At 37.6% G+C, this 22515-nt stretch overlaps 1 protein-coding gene across 1 annotated transcript in view; it reads right to left on the bottom strand.

Moving 5' to 3' along the window:
• The window catches only part of WWC3 (WWC family member 3), a gene marked incomplete at both ends in the record, with an annotated part of 95848 nt that overhangs the window by 20828 nt on the left and 52505 nt on the right, over window positions 1-22515 (bottom strand). Inside the window, 5 exons of the mRNA XM_079549365.1 lie at window positions 3029-3603; window positions 4686-4775; window positions 8112-8354; window positions 17048-17121; window positions 18875-19024. Of these exons, the coding sequence (XP_079405491.1) occupies window positions 3029-3603; window positions 4686-4775; window positions 8112-8354; window positions 17048-17121; window positions 18875-19024 (1132 nt within the window). The remainder of the gene's footprint in view (window positions 1-3028; window positions 3604-4685; window positions 4776-8111; window positions 8355-17047; window positions 17122-18874; window positions 19025-22515) is intronic.

Raw genomic sequence — 22515 nt, 5'->3', positions numbered from 1 at the left:
AAACCTAAAACAGACACAAACAGACTTTACCTACCATGATGCTGTCAGGCATTACAATGATGTAATAAAGCTGAAGCTTGCAGAAAACACTGTTCTGGTATTTAACCACAGCCATGAACATATTGCTTAATTGACATAGCCAAAATTTAAGTATGCCATAATATGCCACAATTAAACAGATACAAGATTATATCAGACAGCATTATGTCAAAACCAAATGTAAAAAAAACCTCCTTTTTCCTTCACATGCAACTCATACAAAAACATTTCACACACAAAATCACACTGGGAATTACAAGCAAAAACAGCATGATTAGTAATTTTATGTTCACTTACAGTGCATTTTTCTGTTGTGCCGCATGAGAAACGAGACAAAATGAAAAGCACACAGTGATCAATCATCTTTTAGGTCTATGAGGAGGTCAGTATTTTGCAAACTAGATTACTTAGGCATTGAAGGAAATTTAACACTCAAAAAATTATTTTAGGACAGAGAAGATACAGAAGATCTTTAAAGACCTGTGTTAGCACTTTTCCTCCCCCCAGCTTTACAAATACAATGTATATGTCCCCAGAAGAGATACAGAAAAAGAAAACAGCAAATAAGCAAAAGAGCATTAAAAATTCAGTTCCTGGAGAACTCCTGAGCATGCTTTAGTACTGCTTCAAAGCAGAGTATTCACAATGGTTATCCCTCTGTTTCAATTGTTATCCCAGAGTGTTATCCCTCTGGACCTCTGTAATTTGGGAAATCATGCCATATTTTGTTTGATAGAAGAACTGGTGAAAAATTTGATTAATACTTGTTGGTTTTCCAGAGGAGCATTACATTGCTAGACCATCAGATGGCAGCACCAAAGCATACAGCACAGTAGTTTAGTAAAAACTAACGACCCTCAACATCTGGGGGATCCCAAACTGTTCTGTATGAGGTTGATGCTCCATCAGATTCTTCAAGAATACACTACTGAACTTAATGGATTAAAAAATTTTCAACTGATAGATGGAGACAACTGCATTACAACAGCAAACCCACCAACTAGGGAATGCCAAGCTCGAGGCAGTCGTGACTCCGGCCAAATACCAGAAAGGTTAAACTTGTTTTTCTTTCCCAGGCAATTGTTTCAAAAATCAAATACTTAAAAAAAGAAAATATCCATCAAGACATACTGATTACCTTCTAATCATACATTCAAAAAGGAACAGAAAGCACTAGGTTAAACACAGAGAAAAGTCATAAACCCTGGACTAGGAGCTGGACCCAGACACCACAGCAGTGACAGTGGCATCACAGACACGTTCTGCCAGAAGCCTTCAGAAAGAAAAACGAAAAATGTGTAAAAACATTACAGAGAAGGGAGAAAAGGAAAACCGAAGCAGGACGTGACCCTCATCCTATTGCTCCCTAAGCCCTCAGACCAGGCCTTCATTTCTAGGAAACACATATGAGCTATAAATGAACTACTAACATAGCTTTACTTACCACAGTGGGTGAAGACATGCTGTGGTCTGATCTGAGGTTTAAAGAAAGCCTCAGGAAACTTCTCCATGACACTAATTTAAGCACAGACTTACATGTTGGTCTCTAGAACTCTGTTTATTTTGGTCAGAATACTGCAATATGGGCATGAGACATGTTTATGTCTAGTACACAAATTCTGTTAGCAGTACCTTCTGGCAGCACGAGCTGCATTAAGGAAAGTAAGTCTACATTCAATTCTATTTGAACAACGCAGGCTTGTTAGCACAGTAATGGCCTTTTTCTTCATGAAAAACAGAAAGTTGAAATCTTTTCCTTAGGTACTGTTGGTGCTCCTTTTCATTGTCTCCTGACAAACAAGATCTAATGGGATAACAGATTCTCTGCTTCTATTTCATAGTAGCCTTTATGTTCTAAGTCCTGAATGTAGTGCTCTACATATTAGAATGAGACGTGAATTATAATCTTTAAAATATTCTCTAAAAGCCCTCCTATACTGCAATGGCTTTATTAGAAATGTAGCATGTTAAAACACAAAAATATCATAAGGAAATAAAATTTTAACAGCAGTTCTTCAATTGATTAAAGCCAGAAAAGAAATTAACTGTTTCTTTACTTTTTTAAGGTTTGTTTCACTTTTTGATCTCTCCAACTCACTTTTCTATTGCACTCTCATCTACAGCACCTCAGAAGCTTCCAACAACACAAGCTGAGAAAGTCCATCGACTTCACATTCAAGCAGGAAAAGACAACCCTAACAGTATGTGCCATGGTAACTGAGACTGTTCTGTGATTGCAGAGCTCATGCTCTGAGACAACAACAAAAAAATCACTCAAGTGGATGCTCAGCTCCTCACACTTCCCACCTGCTGAAGCAGGTGAACTCAACTCCTGAGGTGAACTCAACTCCTGAGCACAGCGTATCATGCATTCAGCACCACCCTGCTGCTGTGTTTCCCATCCCATTGCACTGCACACAGACATAGGAACCTGATACTGGAGTGGGCATGAATTCAGCACGGAGCCAGCCAAACTTCAAACGCTATCACAGCAGCAATCACCTCGTGCACCCCCTCCTAAGTTTTTTTTTGCTTGTTTGTTTAAAAATATGAAACAAAGCAACCAACAATTTCCTCTGGGTTTGTGTTGCTGGAAATTATCAGCCTAATGGCAACATTGGCAGAAATTGGGATGTAATTAAGCCATGTGTGATTTTACTAATTCCTCATGCAAGACCAAAACATGTGTACCTTCATGTGTTCCACTCCAACAAAAGTCTATATTCCTTTCCCTTCCTTCCACCCAAACTATCACAAAATTTCCTCATTCTTTCATCTCTGCCCTAAATCAAAAGGTTTTTTTGTTTTGTTTCGATTTGGTTTAGGGGGAGAATAGGGAGGGAATTCCTCTCATTTTCTTTCTAAACACCTAACATCCACCATGCAATTTTTATCTGGGTGAACTTAAACAGAGCAACAATCTCCATTGCGCCAGTATGATTAGGGCTGTGTGCCTCACGTGACAAAACAATCACGTCCAAAAACTTACCTCCACTAGGTTGGACAGCAGTCAGCTGTGGGCCCATTTCTCGCACCCCTTCACTGTCGACAGGGTAAGAGGACATCTGAGATGAACTTGTTCCTTGTGCATCATCGTCACCCAATGCTGTGGTCTGAGCTCTGAGCATTTCCAGAGCTCCCATGCCTGCAATCTCCTCAAAGCCTTCAGACATCTGAGCCAAGGGAGAATCTCGAGATGCAGAGAGAAATGGGGTGTCCAGAGGTGAGCTTGGAGGGGACAGCGATGACAGTGAGGACCGTGATGACAGGGATGCCAGGGACTGAGGGGTATCCAGAGACCTCCGTTGCTTATTGAAATTTGAATGTCCAATGGGATCAGCGTACGGCACGTCCTTTGTCAGAGACTCAAAGGGAATGATGTCAAAGCGCAAATGCTGCCCGTAGTCTGTAACACTGTCTGACTTGTCATACTGAGGAAGGCCGTAGATGTCCGTAAAGCTGACTGAGCTGAGGGAGCCTCTGCTGGATGCCAGGGAACCTCGGCTGGAGGCCAGGGAACCCCTGCTGCTGCCCGATGACATTGTGAGGGTGCTAGCCGACAGACTACACCAGGCAAAAGAAAAGGAAACAAAAAAATGCCTTCAAAATATAATCAGAAGCACCGGCACAGACATAAATACATCAGACCGTCTAGTATAAGCAATTTTATATGCATTCAGAACATGACACAGGGAGATGATCTGGCTGTTTAGAGTCTAGCTTGTGTTTCTTGTCCTGGTCTCAAGCACAGACATGACTGGAAAAGCACGAGTGACAGTCAAATCAGGCCAGAGTACAACAGGACAGGTCTACTCCTTCCTCTGAATTGTAAGCAGCCCTAATTTGGCAAAGACAACATAATAGGAAGGCTTGAATAAGTGGACTCAGCATAAAGCCAGGAATGGTAGATTACTTTGATCCAGCCAGAATTGGTGTTAATGATGAATCATAAATGTATCAGGGAGAAGAAGCAAGAACGGATTTGGAAAGGCCTAACAAAGTGCTGCATAAGCCTCAACATCACAGGTTATTCCAGTGCAAAATGAAAACAACTTTAGTATGAATCCTGTTTCAGTTCCTTCTATCGTTCCCAGATGGCTACAGAGAGAACAGTGTACGTGACGGACAGAGATGAAGTAAGACACAGCAGGAACTGAGCTTTTGATGTTGGCATGGTGTTGAGCTGAGGAATCCCTGAGAGCTGCACCGAATATGCAAAACATTCTGGGCTTCTGTGTGGGTCTTAGCACGTTCTCATATTTAAATGGCAAAATTCTGTCATCTCACCAGGGATCACCTCTTTTAGAGAAGGTATCAGGATATTAAACTTCACAGAATTTAGAAGAATGTTATTTTCACATAAAGTAAATCTGACAATTTTACTATAGGCTCCTTTTTGTAAAAGAACAAAAGCTAGCATACAGAATTCCCAGATATATGTAGTAATCTATCCCAAACAACCATTACTAATGCTATTTACAAAACTTCATTGAAATCACCACATTCCGCAGATCAATCTGAATAAATTCAGTAAAAATTTAATTTACCCAACATATACACACAGGAAGTTTTAAAAGGTAAACTTCCATTACCATTATTCTCTGCTGCAGTTAAACTTCAAAGCCTACTCTTTCTGCACAACTCACCTTTTCAATTGGGAGTGTAAATACGAGGTTAAACGTGTAGCTTCCTCCAGTTGCATAAGCAAACAATTTCTCTTTTCCTGTAACAGTATCCTGTAATTAAATAGATACATACTATCATTTTTCTTTATTACAGTTGTACTCAAGAAGTATCAGGAGTTTTCCAAGTACAGAAAAAATGCCACTGCATTGCAGTTTAGAAAATAAAAAGAAGCTTTCTTGTTTGATGAAAAGATTAGATTTACGCTGCGCATATGCAGCAAAGGAAATTCCACCATGAACATGGGAACCAAGACTAGCAAATTCCCAGACAAGAAAAGTTAGCCGAGGCACAGTGTAAGCATCGTGACGTCAAAAACACACTACAGAAATTGTCAAAGTCATCAAAAGTTCTAGGTAAAAGCATCAGACTCTACAAGATTTCCTTTGCATCAACATAATTGTGCCAGTAAAATGCAGAAAACTAGTATGACCAGTCGCCCTGGCAGGAAAAAAATATTCCAAATAGTTCTGTTATCTAAACAAATTAATGTTACATTTCAAAGGTAAAAAGAAAAGCTTTGGAGAGTTTTTGTTAAGCAGTTACCATAAAACACAACTTCAAGTTGTAATTCTACTTGTTTCAAGCAAGTTTATATATTTAAGCAGACAACACAGCATTTTGAATACTAAGCAATGGCAAAAACCTCTTAAAAAAAAACCTGTGACTTATTTTTGCACATTCTAATAAAAGCAGCTGAATTACTCAGCACCACTGCCACAACACAGGTAGAACATACCTGTAATGCTGTCAGTCTCACATGCCTAGAAGATTTCTTAAATGCCCTACCAAAATGACTGTTTACAAGGGCTGGTAGCGATAGGACAAGGGGGAATGTTTTAAACTGAGGCAGGGGAGGTTTAGGTTAGATATTAGGAGGAAGTTTTTCACACAGAGGGTGGTGATGCATCGGAACAGGTTGCCCAAGGAGGCTGTGGATGCCCCATCCCTGGAGGCATTCAAGGCCAGGCTGGATGTGGCTCTGGGCAGCCTGCTCTGGTGGTTGCTGACTCTGCACACAGCAGGGAGTTGAAACTTTCATCATTATGGTACTTTTCAAACCAGACCATTCCATGATTCTATGAAAGTACATTTGTTCTTTTCCTGAATGGACAATTACTGGCATTCCTGGTGCTTTAATCTTTCAAACCCAATCACTAAATTTCAAAATAGAATTAGCATAATAAAACCCATTTCATGTTATACATTTGTACACTTGCAGCAGGAAAGTTATTACTCCAGACCCATGTTCATAAACTGACTAGAAACTGGGATTCTGACGGACAGTCTGGAGACAGCACATCGAACGTATTTAAGATTCGTGTGTCAGACCTTACCAACTGCAGACAGCTGCTAGAAAACAACATGCTAAGGGGCAGGATAGAAAAATATCATTAGAAAGGAAACCCTTTTGGATAAAACAGCAGCATTTATTTAAGTGAAATGCGAATGGTAAAGGTACAAAAAAAATAACTTTGTGAAGAGTAAAAACAGAAATCTCAATTTTGTTGGCCTCCAACTGCATTAATTCAGTATGCTGGCATGCAGTCTGCAGCACCACGCTCCAGCAAACCTTTCCCACCCTCTGAGGAGGTTCCCTTTATTGCAACGACACAGCAAGAAGCTCCACACCAAAGCGTGTGCAAGATCAAAGCTCTTCTCCTGCTTCTGTGCATCACAGATCGGGTTAACCAAGTGGTGCAAGGAAGGCTGGAGCTCTGCTGTATCACTCAGGTGATCACTGCCTGCAAGGGACCCCTTTGGCATACAGACTTTGAGTTTTGATCCGTAACACAGTACATTTAAAACTCTGCAACAGCACAAAACTGGTAATTATTTAAACAGGAAATTTCTTTCCATTTTGTGACTAGAAGTAAGTAGAAATAGAAAAGTAGAACTGGGAATAGTTTGGGTTATTCTGGAGCCTAAACTAAACAAATAAATGAATTAAGGTTATTAATAGTCAAGATTTTCTCCAATTTGTTATACAAAAAAAAGAGTGGCCTTAAATATTATTCTAACTTCTACTTTTTGCTAGCATTTGAAATATCAAATATCGTACTGGAATGCTGGTTTCCACTGCATGAACTACATGGAAAAATAGCTTGGCCTTCTTGCCAACATAGTATGCAGTACCTAACGTGAGAGCCCAAGAACAACAAATAAAACTTACTACACTGCAGTGTAAAATGAACTCCCTTCTCCATCAGTTCACGCTGGAAAGCTTGTTTGACAATACTGCAAAAATTGCAAAATACACAACATCGAACTGCAGGGTGGCTGTTAATTTTCTGTTTTTACTGCCTGAATTTATCATCCAATGTAAGTCTGTCCAAAGGAACCAAAGCTCCCAGAGTCTGTACGTGGAAGGCAATTCCAAATCTATTTAACAGTTTCTTAACTGCATAAGTATTAGCCTTAAAACGGGTCACATTAAATCTGTTTCACATAATTTTCCCTCATATTACACCTGGCTTTTTACCATTTATTCATGCCTCAGTTTGTTTCAGAAAGAAAAAGAATAGCAAGAGAAATGAAAAATCTTTCATGCCTCAAACAGAAGCATTCTTCTGTTATAAATAAATTAATTTTAAAAAGTCACAAACACCTTCTCTGTATGGTTTTAAGTTAGCCTTTCTGGCATTTACATAGCATGTATGTATCAATTATTTAAGAGAAAGCAAGTCTGGAAAATAAGAACAAGTACTTTCATGCTTTTCACCGAAAGCAGTCTATGGTAACAAGAACACATAAAGAATTTTGGTCCATTTCCTTGGCTAGAGGAAAAAATATATAATTTGGAAATAAACAGTGCTTCTGCTGCAATGTTTTTCTTTGTTTGTTTGTTTTCACACAAAACTTTACATTTAATTACATTTTCAGTTTACTATACTGTCAGTTCACACATGCTCATGCTGCAAAAACTGCAAATTAAAAGAAAAAATTTGATGAAACAGGTGAAAAAAAATCCTTTAACTTTCCCATTCTGAAACAGAAAGCAAACATAGGGAAAGATCTTTGTTCTGATGAATTTGAAGATGACCATTACTCCACTAGAGTAAAATACTAGAAAAATCTTTCATTGTCCAGGTGCTATCATTTGTCTTTCTTACCTGGCAACATCACTCAGACGACTTCTAAGTAATCTGATCTCTTCTTTCTATTCTCACAGTTTAGATGAATGAACGAAAGGCTAGCCAGTCAACATCACTAACAGTCCTCCACAGAACTTCAAGACAGGCAGAATTAAATAATGGCAGAGTAAGGAGCCAAACGTTTCACTGAAACAAATTACTAAATTTTTTTGTTTGTTTCTTAAACACACACAATTCTCTACTCTTCATTTTGAAATTATCCAGCGGTTGAGAAAATTATTGAAGTTCACAAACCTTTCAGTGGCCCCATGAGCAGAAGTTGCTCGAGCCCGCTGAATTTCATCCTCCAAACGTCTTTTTTCTTCCTCCAAACGTGCAATGTCTTCTGGGGATCGTCTCTGCTGACTGATGAGCTGCAGCTCCTGAAGAAGAGCCTCCTTCTCCTTGATGAGCTGAAGACGGTCCCTGTCCGCTTCAGCCATTCCTGGCCAAGATTCATTGTCTAACAAGGCCAGCTGCTGTTGTATATTTGAAACTCTTTAAAGGAGAATAAATATATTTCAAAACACAGAAGAGACAAAGATGAAGACAAGTAAAAGGAACAACATCAGAAGGTGAAGCCTGTCAGCTTCAGTGACTTTCATCTAAACTCTGAAACAAAAAAAACTTGGCGGTCTTCACGAGGCTTATTTGTTTCTAAGCTTGGGGTATTTCTTGGTTTGTTTGTTTTAAATGTAAAGAATGTCAAGTGTTCATGAATGCGTAACTGTATAAGAACTACAACACAGTATGACATGGTCAGTATCTGTCTTTACAGATTGCTCATTTTATAGAAAAATCAACTGATACTTTAGAGCTTTTGAGTATGATGTTTGCACAAGCTGATGAATCTGAATACCTTTTTGTTACTCATTCTTCCATTATCATATCTTAACATGGGATTTGAGAAATGCAGCAAAGGAAAGTCTGCCTTTGAGAAGCTCTGTATTGTCCATGCCCCACCTCAACAGAGGAACTTGTCCTGACTGACAACAAAACTTTAAGAACATATTAATTATCAGTAAAACAAAAATGTAGGTCCAGAAAAAAAGATTTACTGGTTGCAAAATCCAGATGGCTTCAGACAGATCAATCATCAAATCGAAGTTGGATATGCTAATTTCAGTGTTATTTTTAGTAGTAGACTTCATAGCCAAAAGGAGTTTCTTGTTTTGCTTTTATCTCCATACACTGAACCATTACATTCTTGCAACTATTGTTGTTTTCTGATTCCACAGTTGACACTGTGAGAAACTGATCTGCTAAAAAGAAATTCTGAACTCTAATAAACACTACACCAACCTCTAGCGCTAAAAATTTCACAACTGTTTCTTTTGGCAAAACCAAAAGGTATATAAGCATAACAGGGAGAACACTCTGTTACTGTTTGTTTTTTTATGCTTGTCTTACAGTGATCAATTTAAGGCACTTCAGAAGCTTACTGTTAAAATGAAAAGTAAATAAGAAAATCTAGCTTTCTGATTTTTGAACATTTGTAAGAAACTATGCTGCACCAAAGTTATGCATCTGTACACCTCAGTTTCATCTTGGCTTTGAAATGGCAGCATTCAAAGTTAAGGGTGCAAGAAAAGATTACTGTCCTTAAATGAGAAAGTATGTGAGAATAAAAGAAATGAATTAACAAAGTAATGTTAAAAGCACACAACAAGCAAGCAGAAAATCCACAGCATGATCATGTCTGCCCAAGAATAAATGAAAAGGCACACAATGAAGGTAGATTTTTCCTATTTAAACCCTAACCTACAGCAGTATTTATTTCGGACTGTCAACTGGAAAGTATCTGGCCATCTTATATCATGGCAAGGAAAATAAAGTATTTATGCAAGTCAACGATTGTGTTAGTTAGTTTACATGTTCATAGATAAACAGGAATCTTACTGTTAGTTTTTACAAATACCATTCTCTCCCTTTAATTTTCATTTACAGCAAGCAAAGAACTTAGGTATTGTGTTACATCTTAGTCTGAAGTGTAATATTTTATCAAGTCCTTCAATACCTTTTCAATTTCCTGACATCAATACCCAACTTCCTGCAAATAGCTAGTGAAAGCACCATTGTGAATCAATACAAGCAGTTTAAATATTTCATTCCTCAGCTATTATGCATGAATTCCAGAGGCAGTTTCCTGACAAACACCTCATCCCCTCATAGGACGTCAGGGCCACTCACCCTCCCTCTTCTCCCTCACCCACTCTGCTCAGCGGTTAAAGATTCAGGAAACACTTCTGAACATGTATACAGCTTGATTTTCAAGCGTTCAGTGCCAAATGAAACAAACAGGAACCCAAAGTCTGCTCAAGAGAATTGTAAAACTCAAGCACATTTGGATGGTCATAGCTTAGTTTGGGAGTGTGAATCAGCTGAGCCTTGGCAATGCATTGGAATGACCACGTTCACAAGCTCTGTTGTGGCTTGTGAATAAAGATGAGATGTGTTTGGTGAAGACTCTGGGTTCAGTTTAACGAAGCAGCTGAAGGAGTGACCCAATCACAGTTGCCTTGCTAGGCATTTTTTTAATGCAGACTGAGCTGGTTATGATACTGGCCAATGAGGTAAATAAATGCTAACTTAGGCAGCAAAGAAGAGAGAAATGCCAGCAGACAAGATAGGAAAATAGCAGAAGGAAGGAAGTGATCTCTCTTTTCAGTGTCATTTGGCCATCAAATCAGCTTGGCTGATCAGGACAATACTTGAAATACAGGAGGTTTTAATTTAGACTCTTGTATTTGCTAAGAACACATTACTCCCCCTGGGTATGTCATTCCAGATTAAAGTTTGCTTTTTTCTCCAGATTTCTGATAGAAGATGCTTTGAAAGCATAAAGTGGTGGTACAATAACTTAATTGTACCATTATTAAAGGAAAAAGTACTGCTGTGGACTAGGCTTGTGTCACTGAAAAGTTCCAAGATCTGATTAGGTACTTAATTTGATTCCCTTGATGCTCTCAGCATTTCTGCTAGCAGTTCCTGTCTCTATTTCTTCCCTTAAAGCAAAGAAAAATCCCCTGCGTAACACTACATAATGCAGAAATCTGTTGGGAGAACTTCAGCAGTAGTAAGCCAACTTCCTGCAACCTGTATTTTCTGCAGTTCCTGCAAGCACACCAGACTTTTCTGGGGAACTTTGTTGCTTGTCTTTCACTAAGGACATCTCTATGTAACATATTGCTCCAAAAAGCTACCAGTGATAAAACTTGTTAAAATTTATACTGTTAGCTAGAAAACGTCCCTAGGGCTTTTACAGTCTCCCTCACCCAAACCTAAGAAATGTATCTGAGGATAGAAGACATTTAATTCACCCAAAACCTTAATAAGAAAAATCCTTCCAAGCATATTTCACACTTGTAGTTTGCTTCTTGCAACACAAGCTTTTATTTCCAAACATAATAAATGCACAGATAAGCACTTTTACTGTGCTTGTCCATGGCAAATTTAATGCCCATACTACACCAGACATCTATAATAAAAAGTGGCTACTTTGCCTTCTTTCAGTGTATATATTTTGTCTACCTTAAACACTCACTTAAATCAAATACTTGACAGGGATAGCAATTTAATTTCTTCCAAACACATTTTTGCTTCTTACTGTCTATTTTTAAGATACTACTCCTTAAGTCTAGTCACTATGAGAGTCCTTTTATCTTGGCCTAACACCAGATATACCAAGGTCCCTACTAATGTAGCAATTTAACGTATTCCTGGAAAAAAAAGCAGTTAATTTTGAACCATCAACATTCCAGGCATTTTGCCCATTCCCATCCTTGCATAACAAGCACCGAGGAGCTTGCATTCCACACTCGAGTAGGTGGTATCAAATGACTGGTTTCCTAGGTAGGCAAGACTGACTTGCTGTTTATTTCAATATTTAAAAATTTCTAATAGAAATGAATAGAGCAGCTCCTATTAAGCAGAGAAGCAGGAGTGCACAGGTGAGATAACCTTCGTGATAAGAAGTAAATACAGATTTGAAATGGCAAAACTTGCCCTGAAACGGTCACAGTGAAATAGCTGGCTTGGTGCATACACAGTTCACAATAACACAGGCATGGCACAAGGCTGGAAAACTGGACAAACATTAATTTTCCAAGCATCATCCAAACTACATCAAGGGATGGAAGAAGCATATATTTTCAGAATAATGCAACATGTCTCAATCATTACACTTCCACACAGACTCCTCTAGACAAACCAGAGCAACAATTCACCTGCTGCAGGGAACCTGCTTTAACAGGAGGTTGGACTAGAAGATCTCTAGAAGTCTCTACCAACTCCTACAATTCTGTAGTTTTGTCATTGGAAATAACTGAGGAAAACTAAGTTATTTTGCTGGCATTCAGAACCTCTACTTCGAGACTGTTACCTGAAATTAATTTATTATAAAAATATAATGAAATTATACTGATGAGCTCAAGAACTTCTATTTTAGAAGATTTTACTTATTAAAGTATAGCATGAGTTGTACTCAAGCGATCTTGAAGTAAAAATCACTTTTTATGAGATGAAACAATCTGAACTGCAGACATTACAATCAAGCCCATTACTTGGTACGAGCAAAGCAGGTGTCTTGGGGAAATAAACACTCTGAAGGAATATCAACATCCAAATTCATATTCACTAAAGGGACAAAATAATACGCTACACTAAGTATTTCCTAACCTACAAGTGCTGATCATCCTGGCTTAAACAAGTTCTCTGAAATTACTTTGAATTTTCCAAGAAAAGAAAAAAGAAAAACACTTCTTGACTTTTGGGTGACACATCAGACTACTCTACAGCTCAAGCTTTTGTTACCTGTGCAATGGGAATATTGTTAATAATAAATAAAAACAGAACCCATAGCTACGATTTGGAGGAAAATGGTAACTGATTGCACAAATATGCAAAAAAAAAAAAAAATCAGTCCAGCTTACTTTTTTCTTTAAGCAGAACTAGGTTCTGGGACACCAGGAGGCTTATGGTCAGATCCTAACTCAATTCTCTGCTACTTCAGCCAGCAGGCAACTTCTACCACCGTATAACACCAAGGTTATGGGACAGAAGACACGAAGCGAATAGCCTAAGAGCCAGGTAATTTCTGGTATTTATAGGCCCTTGGGAGAGTGAATTACAAATTATATTCAAAAAGAGGAAGGCTAGGGAAAGAGGAAGAGAGAAATGGAAAGAACAAGAAGTTGGGGAACTTAGCCAAAAGTTCATAAAATTTCTTGACTGTGTCTACTTTGGCTGTTCCTGCAAGTATGTGCCACTGTGGCTTTGGTGGACAACACGAGTACACTCTGTAGGATATCCAGCCTTTCTGGCAGCCTGTTTCAACAAAGAGGTCTTAAACTGGTTTAAGATACTCATGAAATCTTTAGAGTCCATTGGCATTTTGCAGATAAAATAAGTTATTCACCTTCAAAATAAAGCCTGCTAAAACCAATGGTGGAGAGGATTTAGGATTTCCTTAACTCACATTTAAATTGGTACAATGAAAACCTTAAAGATATAGAGGGAGCAGAGCCATGCTACAGTACTAACCCAAAGAGAAAGACAGCTGTATGTTTAAAAGTTAATACTGTGAGATTTAAATTTAGCTAACATTCCTAAGCCGGATATTTATGGGATATCAGACAAATTACTTCATCCTTAAATCAGATTTTCAGATTAGTTTAGCAGAGTAAAACATACAAGTCCACTGAATTTCACTAAAAATTAAGCAAATAAATTTGCTTATACATGCAACTTGCCTGCACAGGATGAATTTTAACAGAAAAATACATAATAATTTTGTTTTGCTTTTTCAAGCCTCCATATGCTCTAAACAATTGAATTGGAAAATAACATCTCCAAAATTGAAAATGCAGGTGACTGTAAAGAAATTTCTGCACCCAAATTAGATAAACTGGTTGAAGATGCTTGGATGTTTCTGTTCACTTAAAGTCAGCTGCCATCAGACTGGATTAAAAAAAAAAAAAAAAAAAAAAAAAAGAGTTAATGCCAGTACTTGTTATTGGAGGGATAATTTTTCATCTATTGATCAATTCACTTCCCAGCGTATGAGGTGCTGTAGCAGTGACATTTCATCATCACTTACCAATATACTTTGTGCAGTCATTACTTGAAATGGTACAACTTTGAGGTATCAAAGAGAAACAATTTGCTTTTGATTTCTCTTTCTATGAAACAGTCTATTCAGAAAAATGCTTGAGGGGGACACTTTCCAGCATGCAAATGCTTTTCATGAGAGGTGGTCTCACTGAAATAGCAACTGAAACTGAAAACAGTATTTATCCAGGCAGCTTGGGGCTGTCTGCTCAAAAATGTCTTCCTCCCTCCCTCTGCTTCTCTGGAGGGCCACACTGACAGATCTGAAAGAAACATTTTCATGGAAATAAGGTACAGTTTATTTAAACAGTAATGGGGGGGAAGAGAACGGTAAAGAGCAGGAGCCCCTCTGCTCAGCACGACTGCTGAAATAAAAAGTGGAGTTTCCACGTCTCCTCTCAGAGACTGGAATAGACACAGGATAAAGGATGATTTCTACAGCTTTTTGAAGATGTCGGAATCCACAGCTCACAGCATCTGAAGATACTCATGGGAAAAGTTAAATTGCAAATTATCTGACTTCTTTCCAGTAGGAAGCTGAAGGAAAAAAAAAAAGAAAAAAAAAGAAAAAAAAAAAGCTCTGCAAATGTCTTATTTATGCAAAGACCAAACCACTCAGCACTCTTGGAGAGACTTTTAAAGGAGGAATAAAAATCAAAGTATATTTTATTAAGGAGGAAAGATATTTGAGGAATATAAACCAACTTCCCCACTATCACAAGGTTCATCTCCCACATTTCTCAAGGTGGGTCAGTCAGAAATCCCAACACTGCATTTTCTCACTAAAATACTACACACAGAGAATGTACTTTGATTTTAAAAAACTTCTGCACTACACACGGCAAGTATTCTTGCCGTCAAGTTGGCACCTAAAGCTGTCATTAGTACTATCAATACTATCATCTATGGCAAAAATGCAACATGCTGCCCTTCAGTTAGGGGGAATATTTTCCACTTGCTTTCCTTTAAGGGAAGAGAGACGCTTTTTTTTCTTCCAGAGTACTTTTAAAGCCCTACCTTAAAACTTGGACATACAGGCAGTTTGCCTGCTAAACTTGTTTGCTATGCATTTTACACCCTGCTTGACAAGCAAACAGTCATAATATACTGTTTTACAGTTGTGATATACTGTAGCATTTTAATTTTCTACTTTGTAGATTTTAATCCATGGCAGCACATTCCGTCACCCACACTGCGCAGTAACAGTAGATATTTCAGCAGCCAAGGCAGAATGAGCACAAAGATATTTAGTAGAGACAAAAGCCCTACAGAAATGCCAGCAAGCTAAGGGGAAGGAATGCATGATAAATGAAGAATGCAACCACAGAGATAACTGGTAGGGGCAATGAGCTTTGTGCAGTTCCACTCAAAAGCTGAAAGCTGATTATTTCTGTACAACATACTGGGCAAAATAAGGCTACTATTTTAAAGGAACTAACGTGCTTTTGCTAAATAACAGAGCATTGTTGGAGCTGCTATTTCAGGACAACAAAACTACCCTTACTGCAATCACTGTTCTCTGTTTGAAATTAATGTCAGAAGCCAAATCGGTTTCATGGTCAGAAATATTGCATTCTGTATATAAACAAATACTCAGCATTTCCACCTGAGAAAACTTAAATTAAGAACTTCTAATACAATCTTTAGGGCACTGGTATTTCTCCTAAACTTAACAGTGCAAAACTAAATCCTATTCAATTTCCTAAAACAACTGTCATGTAATCCTAAATTACCATTGGGCTGTGATGTGCTTATGGGTTAACCTCTGACCAAACACTACACATACGGCCTTTTGTTTTGCCTTTTTTCTTCCAGCTAATTAATTTTTGATAGGTAATAGTGACTGGTACCCACATAATGCATTTTACAATGCAGACTTTTATTCCGGTTACAAATGCTGAAGAAATTTAGCTGTGTATTTCTAATGTGCTTGCATCAGTTTCTTTTTCTATGCCTGTATTGCATCCAAATGTGGGCAAACTTTCCAAGAAAAAAAAAAAAAATGGTAAATTGCCTATAAGGCTTCCAATCTGTGCCAAGACACATGACAACGTAAGAGTTTTTCTCAAAAAAAGCCATCACTGCGTGAAAAACAGGCAAGAGTACTGGACTTTGTCTTTACCCCTTGTTTTTAGAGACAGAAAAACAGACAAAATTGAAAAGGAAAAAAAAAAACAACTTGAAAAACAAATTTAATAAAATAAGGTTCTCAGAACTGACTGTAACTGGATCTTTCAAGTGACAGTCAATTTCAGGTAGAGAACATTCTACCAGAGCAAATGAACGTGATCATAAATGCATAAAGTTACCATGTTCAAGCTACCATCTGCACCTACACCACTGTCCTGAGCATGCAACAAATAGTTTGAAAGCAGCAAGATTAAAGAAGGGCCTATTAAACTACACCGGTATGTAATACTTTTAAAATAATTCTCAATCAGATAGGTTACTTTCAGAAAGCCATGAAAAAAATCTGCAGGACTTCACAAAAGAAATAAGTAATTATAATAAGTTAGTAGGTTGAAAGACTTGATAAAGAATTAATTAATTCCAAGTTAACTTAAAAACATTTTTTCATATGTTTTTCATCCTCAAAATTTATTTTTATGTGCCTTTTTATTCAGCTATGAATGTCTACTTATCTCAAGAATTTTTTCATGCTGTCTTCACACTGCATTTAGTACTTCATCATTCAGAATTCAAATCACAGGCATGTAAAGTTCTGAACAAAGTGACAGAGACAGCCAGATACAAACCGGGTGCATATTAAAGACCGTTTATAGTGAGGCTTGAAAAGAATAAAGAAAAAATAAACAGCTCAATTAAACTACTGCAGCCTCCTGTTTGTACAAGTGTACAATAGCACTGACATTCAGTTTTATCTATGCAAACAAATATAATAACCTTACGATAAGGTTTTACGTTTACCTAAGCTTTTATTACCTCCAAACTATCAGAAGTAAGCACAGTAAGCACGTTAATCTTCCTCAAGACATTTCAGTTAGGAGACTGGCTCCAGTTCTACTTTGAAAACGCTGACAACATAAGTAAAAATAAAAAATACCAATTTTGTCTTTATTTACCTTTTCTTGGCTTCTTCATATTGCCAGTTGAGTCTTACTTTGTCTACAAGTCTTGTTTTATCATCGAACCCAAACTTTTGCAGAGTTGAAGAGTAAAGATGGGGGGGAAATAGATGAGATTTTAAATGAGATTTTAAAAACATTCTCAAAATAAAGGGTTAAATTAGTCTCTCCTATTGGCCTAACTAAAAATTGTGAATGTTTTGAATAACAACAACCAAAATCAATTTTATGCTTCAGACATACAACTCTGGTTTGTAGCTAAACATATAAAAGATAAGTGAACCCTTTCAACAAATTACGATACAGGAAATGAAGGGCTTGCAAACGGTATCACTTACAAAACATCAAAGCTTTTCAACTTTATGCAAGCCTAAATTATAACAAGTATGTTTTAACTGAAATATTTTATTACTTAAGGGATAGTTTAATAAGAAATAATTCAGACTACATACCATATACTGCAATGTATTACCCAGCACTTAGATCATTAGTGTGATTTAAACACTATTACAAAAACATTACCTGTTCTTTGAATCAGTCAGTCACAAAAAATGCATATATGTTACAAGTCATTCTGTATACAGCCTGGTTTCTACAACAACTTCTCTTCATCTTAGGGCTTCAGTAGTTGCCCTCTTCATTGCTGCACCTCTAGATTTGCTATCTAACTGCTTCTTTTGCTCTCTTCATCATCACATGTGTAAAAAGCCACCTCTTCTTTACTCACATTCCATCACTAATAATTCAGGAAAATAATTAACCTCATTATACAATTTTATGTTCCTAAGAAAAAACACTTAACACTTAACTTAAAAATAATCTTCTGACTACAGTTGGCTCGTCTTAGAAGGCACTCAGTGTATACTGTGAATGGCAAAATGTTGCAATTTTCCTTTTAGGTAATTTGTTTTGGAATTCGTTAATCATATCCAGCCATCAGCCTGAAAAATGGCACCCCAAAGGCACCATTTAACTAACACCCTGCAAGAAATTCTGGTGTTAAATAAATTTTCTTAGATACTTCGGGATTAACCTATTAAAAATACAGATTTCCTCTTACACAGAGGTCCTCTAGAGATACTCAGCTTGGCTACTAGTCATCAGTAAAAGGTAATGAAATCAAAATGAAGTGATAAAAGCCTACGGTTAGAAATTACACAGTTCAACAGAAATAGCTGAATACAAAGTAACACACAAACTATGGTACTATAAAACTACAGACAGGTTCTCTTATTGCTCTGTTGTCAGCCTCATCCAAAGAAGCAAATGCTAGGCTGCCACAGTTACAGAGTTATTTGAAATATACTCTTTCATTCACACCGAACTATCTCTGAAGACTGATGATAAGTCATTTTCAAACACCTTATTCAAAGGCATATCTGAACATAAAAGTATAATAAAGTAGACCAGAAACTTTGTTAGTTGTTTAAGAAAAATATTTTGGGACTGAGTAAGTATTTCCTTGTCACAGGAAAATGAAAGGAACAGAGGTTTACTCTGTGTCTTTGATGTGTGCGAACAATGACAATCAAGATAAAAACAAGATTAAAAGAAACAAACTCCCATCTCTATTACCAAGCTGACTGTATCTGTTGCCCACCTATGAGCTACACCATGCTCAAGCAGTAGAATGGCAAAGCCCACCATTCACATGCTCCGGGAACAATAAGAAAATGCAAATCCTTCACCAAGGAATATTCATTTGGATTTTTTGTTCTACCACAGCTAACATGTACTGAATTAAAACAGGAAGTAACAAAGTACCATTCCAATAGAAAAAGCAGCCGATTTTCTAAAGCAAATGGCTCACATAGGAATACATACCTCCCCAGTGATGTCAGTCTGAGAACAAGCATCGCAGTGTTGTTGAGGTAAACAGGAATCACTGAGTGAACTAGAATTGTGCTGGAGATCCTGCAGGGAATCTGTAATGCAACAGCTATTCCTGAATCCATCGGTTAGCTTGGCCAGGCTCTACAAGAAAAGACATTAAAAAAAATAATAACAACAGATTTTGATAATACCTTTTTTAATAGAAAAACAGAAATGAATTCTGCCTAGAGAGCATGACTTCATATAAGTAGCTTGCCTTAAAAGAGGTATTCGCATTAAATAAAATTCATAACATTATCAGCTAATAAGAAGCACCTTTGCTTTGCAATAATTATTTTTTTTCAAAGAAGCATCTAGATATATATATTTTTTAATCTCATTTTTACAATTTATTTTAGGTCTATGAAAGTTTTAGTTTTTGTATGGCCTACAATCTAGCAACTGTCAGCTTACATACCAAGTTTGTTGGTATGAAAGACAAATGTGATTCACCTGCCCTTTTGCCATCTTCTGCCCAGGTTACATTCCTCAGCCACTAATGCCTTCACATACAACTTGATGAATAGCTTGTATTGATTGTGGTCTTATGGCAGCTGATTTCACCCTTGGGCTCCCTTGCCCAGCATTCACAGAGATATTTTACACTTTGGGTTAAGCAAGCAACATCTCTGAAATGTCTAGACAATGACATAAACTGTGAGGGTGAAGCACAGACTTCAGCAGTCTTAAAGGAGAAAAGGAGCAACAAAGTCAAGCAAAATTAGAGAAGTTTGTTTGACTGCAAGAACTTGGTCAGCAGGCTCTTAAAATTCCATTAATAAAAAGGTGTAATTGTCACTGCCACTTATTTTCTGATTATGTATTCTCTATTTTTCAGAAATCACAGATGATTTACTGTTTATGACGAAACTGCTATGCAGGTTGTCACTAATGACTAAGATCCTGAGTATTCTGGATCAAAAGAACTTTTTAAAAAAATGCTTTAAAAATAAATACTGCCCCTCACACACACACACCAGAGGGGAAAAAGCAAACAAATTATATGAACTGTATCAGTTCATAGATCATAATGTAGTCAAGTCAGCTGACTGCAAAAATACCCCAGAAAAAAACCTCAAAACCGCTTACTGCATCGGCCAAACTATCAGAGAATCAGAGACGAAGCAGATGCAGCTCAATGGCAACACGCTGACCCTCAGGAATTTCAGTGCCTCTGACATCTGACAATTTGCAACAAGCACCAGTTACTGTGCATATCCAGTTACCAAGATAGTCCTCAATTTTCAAAGAGCAGTTTAAAAAGGATACCCTGGATCATACAGCAACACTTCCTTTTCCTACAACAAATTCAACTAATGGAGTAAGGAAGATAAGCCTGTGTAACAGCAACTGGCTGCTGCTTACAGGAGCTGCAAATGCCCCTTGCTGCCACCTGAAGACAAAGGCATCTATTACAGAGACCAGAAAGCAGCCTTAGGAATTGCAGCAGGCCTGAAAACCAGTCAGCAAAAACAGCAATGGTTTCTTGCACTAAGGAGCTCAGCTTGTCTTGGGTCCCCAGAAGAATCCAATTCTTCTGCTACCTCCCAGTCAAACTGGGCCATCTTAGCATGATGGACAAATGAAATAGTCATCCTAAGAAACCAAAATTCAATTTTGAGTTATGCTGCCACTAAATCTCAAGCCAGTGGCCCTTTAACCTCTGGAGATTTGCTGCCAGATGAACAGCTCTACAAAGATGCAGAAAGAAAACCAGGGTGTCTGCCATTTTAAGATGACTGCATATTATCTTTCTACTCAGTGCTCCAAAACTCACTGCAAATCACCCAGTCCTGTCAGTTTCTTGCTGTATGGAGAACTGAGATGGATCCCTTGTGGATTTATGAGATGGAAATAATTATTTTAAATTGTTGCTGCACAAATATCAAATGTCTAATATGTTCTTTTTTCCAGTAAAGCAGAGCTGATCTCATGATCACCAGGGATTCAGAAAGCCTGAAGTATCTCCCAAATAAGCTATGTCCATCTGGCACCTTTGGCTAACATATATTATGCTACAGGTATATGTATTATGTTACAGGCACCACAGGTCCTGATGCCAGAACTTAAATCTAAACTTTTGCCCATATTTCAGCTACTTCATGCACTCCTGCTGCGCTCCTGACCTCCCACTCCAGCATCTCCCTGGAAGGTAATAAGGGACTGCTTGGATGCTGGCCAGGTTTCCTATCTGGGCACAGTTGCTGAACTCTGGATTTTACTAACAAATGACATAGCATTTTGCAGGTGGCAATCACCTTAACTTACATCTACGTGAATAGGTGACTGTGCTTTATGGTAAGTAGAGAAGTCCTTTGAGTCCTTCTTAATTGGATGAATTAAAAGCATACCCTCCAGCGATCATAACATGAAAAATTACAACCTAAAGTTAGCACACTTTTCCATAGAAACAATTTAGATCAGCTACTAGGAGAAAAATCCTCCCCAGCAATATGGAAGAGAGAACCTCTCTTTCATCTGAGGTTTATGGATGGATTGTTAATGATAATCTTAAAGAAACTGACAGACCACTTCAATGCATGGACGTGAAGCTGCAGACACACCAGTCAAAATCTATCCAAAAAGAGAGCACTGCCATCTCATAATTAATATGTTGCTAGCTGACTTAGGTGGCACATAACATTTCAATGTAGTTCTTATCTAACCTATTTGGTTCACTTAAATGGTAAAGAAGGAAATAATAAAGAAGAAAATGATAAAAATTAAAAAAACAAAATAACAAAAACTCTCCAATGCTTTCTAAGAAAGAACATTTTCAAAGAACATGAACATACTGGAACAGGAATTAAAGCATGAAGGGAGGGGGAAAAGAGACACACACACAGCTTTCAGGAACATAAGCACACACCTTGATTACTAATCTTATATAAAAAGTTTGTCCATTTTTTTGGAGCTGTGAGATTGTATATTTGGCTTTATTTGTAACCACAGCACCCAGTTTAAATCCGACCACCCTCTGCTTCCCTTGTCAGACTTCTCTCCCACACAGCTCTACCCAATTATCATATTTCTACGACAGCCACAATTTTCCAAGCACCTACACAAGACTGAGTCACTTTTGCTATGTTTAGTTCTGTTGCTTACACTGGCCAGATTTAAATTAAGAAGTAGTATAAAATTTTCTATTTCCTTTCTCTGAAATAAATTCCCAGCTGTTTACAGAATACTTCCAACTCATCTATAAACAGCATTCAAAACAGACAATTTTCCGTAAGAAAGCCTGTCTTACCAACAATAGCTTTTAAAGATAGCGCTTTTGTGGACAAATCAATTTCCAAACCCATAGGGAAAAAAAAAACCATCAAATTCTCAACTCATTACAAAGATGTTTTAAACAGACTTTCACTTATTTGCCAAAGCTAAACGACTCCACAACAATTATCTTCAAAAAACAGTAAATGAAAGAGTATGCAGGCTCTTGTCCATATGCTAATGGTGGTTGTTGAAAAACAGAGTTCTGTAGCTGAGAATTTGCTCTATCAAATAGTGTTGTGCTCTTTCTATCTGATGTTGCTTCCTTGGTAATAAACAAGAAGCGTTACTTTCAGAGTGAGCTATGTATACTTAAAGAC

The sequence above is a fragment of the Tetrao urogallus genome (assembly GCF_951394365.1).
Source record: "Tetrao urogallus genome assembly, chromosome: 1".
Taxonomy (NCBI): Eukaryota; Metazoa; Chordata; class Aves; order Galliformes; family Phasianidae; genus Tetrao; species Tetrao urogallus.
The sequence above is the reverse complement of the archived record's forward strand: the minus strand, read 5'-3'. Positions and strand labels throughout refer to the sequence as shown.